The sequence below is a fragment of the Ammodytes marinus genome, assembly GCF_949987685.1.
Source record: "Ammodytes marinus genome assembly, chromosome: 14".
Classification (NCBI taxonomy): domain Eukaryota; kingdom Metazoa; phylum Chordata; class Actinopteri; order Uranoscopiformes; family Ammodytidae; genus Ammodytes; species Ammodytes marinus.
The window spans coordinates 3,858,111-3,866,270 of record NC_137218.1 but is presented as its reverse complement, the minus strand read 5'-3'; the positions used below and the strand labels follow the sequence as shown (position 1 = coordinate 3,866,270).

The 8,160-nt window shown below is 41.2% G+C and overlaps 1 protein-coding gene across 1 annotated transcript in view; it reads right to left on the bottom strand.

Annotated features, from left to right (window-relative positions):
- Positions 1 to 7,905, bottom strand: part of LOC307260607 (uncharacterized protein) — a gene marked incomplete at its 5' end in the record, with an annotated part of 24,623 nt that extends 16,718 nt beyond the window's left edge. Inside the window, one exon of the mRNA XM_080040880.1 lies at positions 7,348 to 7,905. Within this exon, the coding sequence (XP_079897006.1) occupies positions 7,348 to 7,905 (558 nt within the window). The remainder of the gene's footprint in view (positions 1 to 7,347) is intronic.
- Positions 7,906 to 8,160: the final 255 nt, after the last annotated feature.

Genomic DNA, 8,160 nt, shown 5'->3' with positions numbered 1-8,160 from the left:
TACACTACATACTAAAGTACAGAAGAGTTTTAGTCTTTTTACTACACTACATACTAAAGAACAGAAGAGTTTTAGGGCCACAGGAGAGAGAGAAAAAATCAGACAAGGAATATTTTTTTTTCATTATGTCGATAAATGTCAAGAATTAAGACGAATACTCCAACATGCAATTGGAGTTAGTGGGGCATCTAAGTATTTCTGGCATACTACAATTGACCTGCATGTATTGGGACGTCCTAAATCTTTTTCTGGCATACTAAATAATATGGAAGTATGGGTATTGGAACGCAGGGTAAAGTAGTACGTTTTGAACATTTTACTTAAAGTTTGTAAATATATTCAAGAAAACGTATTCAGCGTATTAAAAGTAAAAGTACTCAACATTTAAAGGTGCAGTGTGTAATATGACATCATCAAGAAAGTTCTACAAAGTTCTAGAATGCAACACTCCCTGGGTAACCCCAACCCTTTCGAATAATAACAGAAGCTACAGTGGCCTTCAAGGACAAGAACAATTCTAAATTTTAAACAAGGCACCTGATGACATTCCAACTATGACACTTTCAAGATGGCGGCACTAGGCCTTGGTCCAAGATATGCAGAAATATGGACATATATGAGACCCTTTCTAAGGGAAAAAATAATCATTAAAAACATTTTTTTCAGCTATTATGCACTAAATTAAATGTACTTGTGGATATTATAATTACTTTCTACAAAATCTGCTAGGAAATAAAACCCAAAATTCTACACACTGCAGGTTTAAAATAAACTCAACAGATTTTAAAAATACTGATGGAAGATGGTGTCAAAGGTGTCGAATTTGAAAAAAAAATGATGGATAACCAACAGGTATCAACAGTTTGGGATGAATCATAGCGCTGTGGTACGTCAGAGACTGAGGGGCTGACGGGTTGGGAAAAGACCCCGGTGATTTCACCAGAGAGGAATGTTGGCAGGGTGTGCGTTTCTTTTTGACAGGACAGCTGAGTGTGTGTGTGTGTGTGTGTGTGTGTGTGTGTGTGTGTGTGTGCTCGGGGGTTTGGGGGGTGTGGGGGGTTGGGGGGTACTGGTGGGGTGGGGGGGGGGGGGGGAGTGAGTGAGTGAGTGAGTGAGTGAGTGAGTGAGTGTGTGTGTGTGTGTGTGTGTGTGTGTGTGTGTGTGCTCGGGGGGTGGGGGGTTGGGATGTACTGGTGGGGTGGTGGGGGGGGAGTGAGTGAGTGAGTGAGTGAGTGAGTGAGTGAGTGAGTGAGTGAGTGAGTGAGTGAGTGAGTGAGTGAGTGAGTGAGTGAGTGAGTGAGTGAGTGAGTGAGTGAGTGAGTGAGAGAGTGAGTGAGTGAGTGAGTGTGTGTGTGTGTGTGTGTGTGTGTGTGTGTGTGTGTGTGTGTGTGTGTGTGTGTTTGTGTGCGTGCGTGTGTGTGGGTGCATGCGTGCGTGCGTGCGTGTGTGCGTGCGTGAGTACGTGTGTGTGAGTGAGTGAGTGTGTGTTGTGCGTGCATGCGTGCGTGCATGCGTGCGTGCATGCGTGCGTATGTGTGTGTGAGTGAGTGAGTGAGTGATTTGGGGTATTATTGACCTGGGACGTAGAAGCAATTCAACTTTCCATTAAGAGATTTGAGACTTGGATTGGCTTGGGGAGCAAGATTCCTAAACGATTTTAGGGTTCAGGGGTTTATTTATACACCCGGCATCATCAGAGCGTCCGTGTGAATTACGTCACAGAAATGCAACACAATATGTGTAATGTAGACACTGTTAAAAGCATGTAGTGTGGGGCGCTCCGGTGGCGTAGTGGATAGAGCGCATACCATATTGGCTCCGGCTTTCGTTGCAGTGGTCGTGGGTTCAAATCTGACCCGTGGACCTTTACTGCAGGTCATCCCCCCTCTCCCTCTCTCTCTCTGTCTCTCTGTCTCCCCATTTCAACTCTGTACTGTCTAATAAAGCTTGAAAATGCCAAAAAAAAAGCAAAAAAAAAAAAAAAAAGCATGTATTGTTACTGGCTTGTCAGGTTGTCCATAACTCCCTAACTGTGGCCTCAAGCTGACATTCAAACTTTTAAAGCTTTATTGGGTATCCTTAACTTTTACTACGCCTTGGTTACCTTAGAGGACAAAAACGTCCTCTCCCTATAAACTGCCATAAAAACATTATACATTAATATTTTTTTCTACTTTTTTTTTTACAAACCTTTTATCTCACTTGACCTCTTCACATATATATCAAATATTCATTCATTTGTAATTGCTTTTAACCCTTTACATGCAAGTTTATGTGACGACGGGAGCCATTTTTATTTAAAAAAAACACAATAATTGAAAAATTTCTCATATAATAGATGCAAAGTGGATTTTTTTGAGTGGGATAATTAGACTCTAGGATATGTTAATGATTTGCAATAAAACTGCTTTTGATACATGTTTAGTATTTGTGCAGTCACAGATGCAAATAAATACTCCCTCTCATGACCTCCCTATAAACTGCCCTAAACACATTATACAGTAATATTTTTTTCTACTTTTTTTTTAAAACCTTTTATCCCACTTGACCTCTTTACATACATATCAAATATTAATTCATTGTTAGTTTCTTTTGACCTTTTAATTCCAGTTTCTTTGATGATGTCAACAAAGTAACAAAGTAAACCTGCAGCCACCTGAAAACCCACAAATTGCACATTACAGCTGCACACATATGCATACGCACAAAGACACACACACATACACACACAGTAATTTCACAACACACACACAGACACAACCCTAAGGTATCCATATGGATCCACACTTTCCATTAATTTATCATATTTCTTATGTTTAGGCCTGCAACTCTAAAAAATTACAAAAAAGTACAAAAATGGTTTTAGGGAGCATATTTGATCCTCAAAAAAAACTGGAGAAAATAAATGATTGAGCTAGATAGGGCTAAAAAAGCAATTTTGGTGTCTTAAGTGTTGGATTATTGCCTAATATCATCACATTTACATGTGTTTGTCATCATGGCTATGGTTTGAAAAAATAAAGTTTAAATTGGGCCATTTTTTCCATACACGTTTGAGTTTGTAAAGTTTGGCTGTGTGTACACAAACACACACACTATATTTTCTCAATACACACATATGCACCACACACTAGCATCCCTACCATCACACTCACACCATTTAGGTTGAATTTTTTTTTCTATTGCACTGTGGGGGGCCGGACCGAAAACCTGGAAAATTGCTTGTAATTCAACCCTATGCCAAATATAGGGAAATGGCTCAAAATTTTGATGGTGTTGAAAATGATCAATTTTGATGCTTTGTGTCTAGGATGAAAGCATAAAATCATTGAAAAAAATATTTTATGCTGTAATGACAGCAGGATCAAATTGGTGAAAAAAGGCCATTTTGAATGGGAGTCAATAGGGGACAAAAACGTCCTTAGGGAGCTGAGAGGAACAAAAAAGTGTACAGCCTTTATAATAGATGGTACAAAGTTGCTGAGTAGAAATAAACAAAATATTTGAAAAAAAAAAATCCCTGGCCAAAAATATTTCAGCTAACATAAGCACAGCCAAAGTTATACACAAAAAAGAGCGTAAAAAAAGTGCGAAAGGACAAAAACGTCCCCAAGAGCACCAAAGGGTTAAGCAAAGACAATATTGATAACAAACTGCCGATATTAGCGTTCAAGTGAGTGGATAGTGTTTGTATTGTCAGTTCTGATATATGCAAGACATAGCCTGGTCCCACCAGACCATCGTACTTCATTTCATTTGTACAGAAGGTCTGGAATCGCTCAATTGACAAACGTTAACTCACTTGAAGGCGGGTGTCTGTTGAAGTTTAAAACTATTGGATCTGCCCAGTGCCACTCTGGATCTGCCAACCAACCAACCATGTCATGCGCCGGCTTCTGAGCCACTCCTTCTGTTCGCTGATTGGACCGGCAGAAATCTGTCCGGAGAAAAAACTAAGAATATACCGCACAACCAGACTGACTACTGAAGGGAAATGAAAATTGAGCGGAAGTAGTAGGCGGGCGGTGCCAGGCTATGCAAGACATACATCAGAATCTAAATGGCATTTATCTCTGACCCACGGTGGAATAGGAATGATAAAAAAAAAATTGATAAATTCTAAATACTAAAGTAGTGCAAGGAATGTTTTGTACAATATAAAACAGTATATATATAATAGAATAGAAAGTAAAAAGTAGATAAGTTAAAATGAAATGTGCAATGTGCAGTATGTACGGAAGTTGCCGTTAACTGTTGAAGTTGCCACAGGGTAATGCAGAGGCTCCAAAGAGCTTCAGCTAGGTCCCAAATCACAGACCCCAAAATACATCTGCCCTTTGGAGGACCTGTGGCTGCCATGAAAGAGGGTCATGAGTGAAAGAGGGTTGAGATAGGGGGTTAGGGAAGGGGGCAAGTCTGTACTGTGTTTGTGTGTGTGTGTGTGTGTGTGTGTGTGTGTGTGCGTGCGTGCGTGCGTGCGTGCGTGCCTGTCTGTCTGTCTGTCTGTCTGTCTGTCTGTCTGTCTGTGTGTGTCTGTCTGTCTGTCTGTGTGTCTGTGTGTGTGTGTCTGTCTGTCTGTGTGTGTGTGTGTGTGTGTGTGTGTGTGTGTGTGTGTGTGTGTTTTGGGGGGCTCCCTAAATTAATTTGAGGGACTGAGTATAATCTCTAGACCTGAACCTTCTGTCGTTCAAATTGATAATAGTCCTTGGATAAAATGTAAAACACCTGACAGCAACTTGGCGAATGAAGTTTCCCCTTTAGCTCAGGAAAGGATGTCGGAAAGAGTCAGGTGTGGTCCAAGTGTTACAGTTACCGCGAGGGTTATTTTGGACAGCGCAGCATGACAAACACATCTCGCATGAGGGCTCTGGGATGTGAGGGGTACCGACCCAAAGGAAAATTCAAATCAAATCAAATCAGTTTTATTTGTATAGCCCAATATCACAAATAGATAATTGCCTCAGTGGGCTGTACATTCCATACAGTACGACACCCTCTGCCCTTATCTATCTATCTATCTATCTATCTATCTATCTATCTATCTATCTATCTATCTATCTATCTATCTATCTATCTATCTATCTATCTATCTATCTATCTATCTATCTATCTATCTATCTATCCCTCTGCCCTTAGACCCTTAGCTCGGCTGAGAAAAAACTCCCAGTAAAAAAAAACCTTTACCGGGATTTAAAAAAAATTGGGAAATCTCAGGGAGAGTCGACAAAGTAAGGGATCCCTCTCCCAGGACGGACATACTGCAATAGATGTCATAGGTAGACAAAAATCACGAAGGAATTCATGGTTGTCTGCCAAAACAAATTTTGACTTACTTAACCACGACGTGGAATCTTCTGGCAACTCAATACTACACTGGTTAATAATACACATTTATTTATTATTCTTTCGGACAATTCCACACAATACACAATTTTCTCTTGCAAATATTCATACATCATACTTTGTGTTGTCCGAAGGGAGACGGAAGAAGCCAAAGGCTTATCAGGTCCCGCCCCCATATGGGAGCTCAGATTCCTCTGTAACGTGACCTCTTCAAACACCTACTTCACCGGTTGGAAATATGAAGGTGCATTAAACTCTGAGATCCTATGTAGTACAAGTGCGCAAACATTTTAGAAATCGGTTCATTCTAGCCTGAGAAAAAGGCAGAAAAAGTGTTTTATGGTCTCACTGTCTAACCCTACATTTTACTAGTGTGACATCACATTAGTAAAAATGTAGGGTTAGGATTAACAGGACAACTGGGCCAAGGGAAGACTGAGGGAAGACTGAGGTAAGAAAAAACCTAATTCATTATATTATAATAGCGATTTTTTATAATGATAGAACGCCGGTTCCCTATGGGTGAAGTATTCCTTTAACTCGCGATTGTTGGTACACTGGTTAATAATACACATGCAAGCTCATATTCCTGGTACATGACTCTGTAATGTGAACTCTTTCCCTGTGTTCCAAATCTCATACTCTTTCTTTTTTCTATTCTACTTACTACATCTGACCATAAAAATAATCTAGTTAGGATGCAGTAGGCATACACTTGGGACATATTTTTACTTATTTATTTCATCATAGCATTGCGCCTTGATCTTGCCTTTTGCTTTTATATCCGTCACACCCCTGTTTGTTTTCATATGGAGGCTCCGTTGATGTGAAGTCACTTCAGGTGCGCACTGGATTATGGGTCAGAATCGCCCAAATAGGATGCTGTCTTCAACACTAATAATTTCGGACGGATGTAGTAGACATCTAGGTCTTTCTAACCATCCTAAATCTGGCCACAAGAATCGGGACATCCTAAATCTTTTTTCTACCATACTAAATAGAAGATATCATAGTATGGTAGTATAGGGATTGGAACACAGGGTTTAACTTGCAATTGTTGTGATAGAATATGAAAAGACTGCCACAGTTATAACTGAACCAAAAGCTGTTACATTCTGTCTAGGTTTGCAGAGTTTCAATGTCGGACTAGCCTTTCAAACGTATGGGTCTATAACAAACTGGACTTATTTTGGTATTTGTATGTCAGTGTCTCATCTTTGCCTGGAGCAGCAGTTTTCAAACACGTTTACAAATACTTTAAGATGGTAAGTAACCAAGTAATGAGCAAGGATAATATACAATGAAATATGTCATTCACAATGTGCTCAAAGCCATTCTTGCACAACTCTGAATCAAATACAGCTCTGGAAAAAATTAAGAGACCAGTCTGGATTTTTCTTCAATCTTCATCTCTACATTTACTTAATGGAAATGCTCTTTAATGACAAGATTTTTGGTGGGAATATGGTAGAAATGTTGCCCCAGGCTCAATACCTTTTTGAATACGTTAGTACTGCAGTACTTTTTTAGTACCGGTATAATGTATAAGATCTAATAAAAACAGAATGGTTGGGGGCGCCCGTGGTGCAGTGGGTAGGGCGCACCACCCCTCCCCCCCATACACACACACACACACAGGCCCAGGCCCTGCAGCAAACCCGGGTTCAAACCCATCGGTTCTCTGCATGTCTTTCCCGCTCTACCCCATTTCACCTCTGTCTCTACAAAATATGTCTAATGAAGCAAAAATGCCCAAAAAGATCTTAAAAACAACAACAAAAGGGGCGCTCCAGTGGTGAAGTGGATAGAGCGCGTACCATATTGGCTCCGGCCTTCGTTGCAGTGGTCGCGGGTTCAAATCTGACCCGTGGACTTTTACTGCAGGTCATCCCCCCTCTCTCTCTCTCTGTCTGTCTCCCCATTTCAGCTCTGTACTGTCTAATAAAGCTTGAAAATGCCCAAAAAAATAATCTTTAAAAAACTAAAACAGGATTGTTTACTCACGTTGGTCTCAGCGTGTCTCCTCGTCCTCCAGGGCGCGGGGGCGGAGGTGTTTCCCAGAGCGGCCGCAGCAGCCGCAGCAGACGTGTGGCTTGATCCTAAACTTGACCCCGATTGTTCAGAGTATGTGAAAGTGGTTTCACTTGACTGCTGGCAAGTGCTCTCCAATCTCCCAGAGATAACCAGACCTCTTTCTTCCTCCTGGCTCTTGGACACATCCCCATCTGCATGTCCGTTCTCTAGATTATTATTCTCCAGACTTTTCCCCTTCACTTCAGGGGAACTTCTCTCGATCTGTACCCCAGCAAGACCCTCCACAAGGCGGCTAAGGGCCTCGAGTTTTGACCGAAGTTGCAGGTTTTCCTCTTGGAGCCTGGTAACCGCCCCGGCCAAGGGTCCGTTGGTAACGCACAAGTTGTCGATCCGTTGCTCTATACGTTGCTTGAAGGCACTTACATCCACGTGAACCTCCCTGACGGCGGCTTGCAAGGTGGATTCGAATTGAACCAGAGCCTCGCTTACCATCACCTCCTGAGCACCCTGCTTTGAGGCTGCATCCATGGCTAACTTTCCTGACCCCTTACCACCCACCTAAAGATTCAAGTTAAAAGAGTAATGGGCTTTCCAAGGATTGTGTGGGGTGGGTGGGGGGTGGGGGGTTGTGATTGTTTGTTTGTTTAAAATTTCTAAAAATAAAAAATAAAATTGTTTATGGAAAAAAATATATGGATGGTATGGAACTTCAGACACAGAACCTTCTATCTTATTTTATGTCTTTTTAGCAATTTGTTATCTTCGATTCACGTCCTTAAAAAA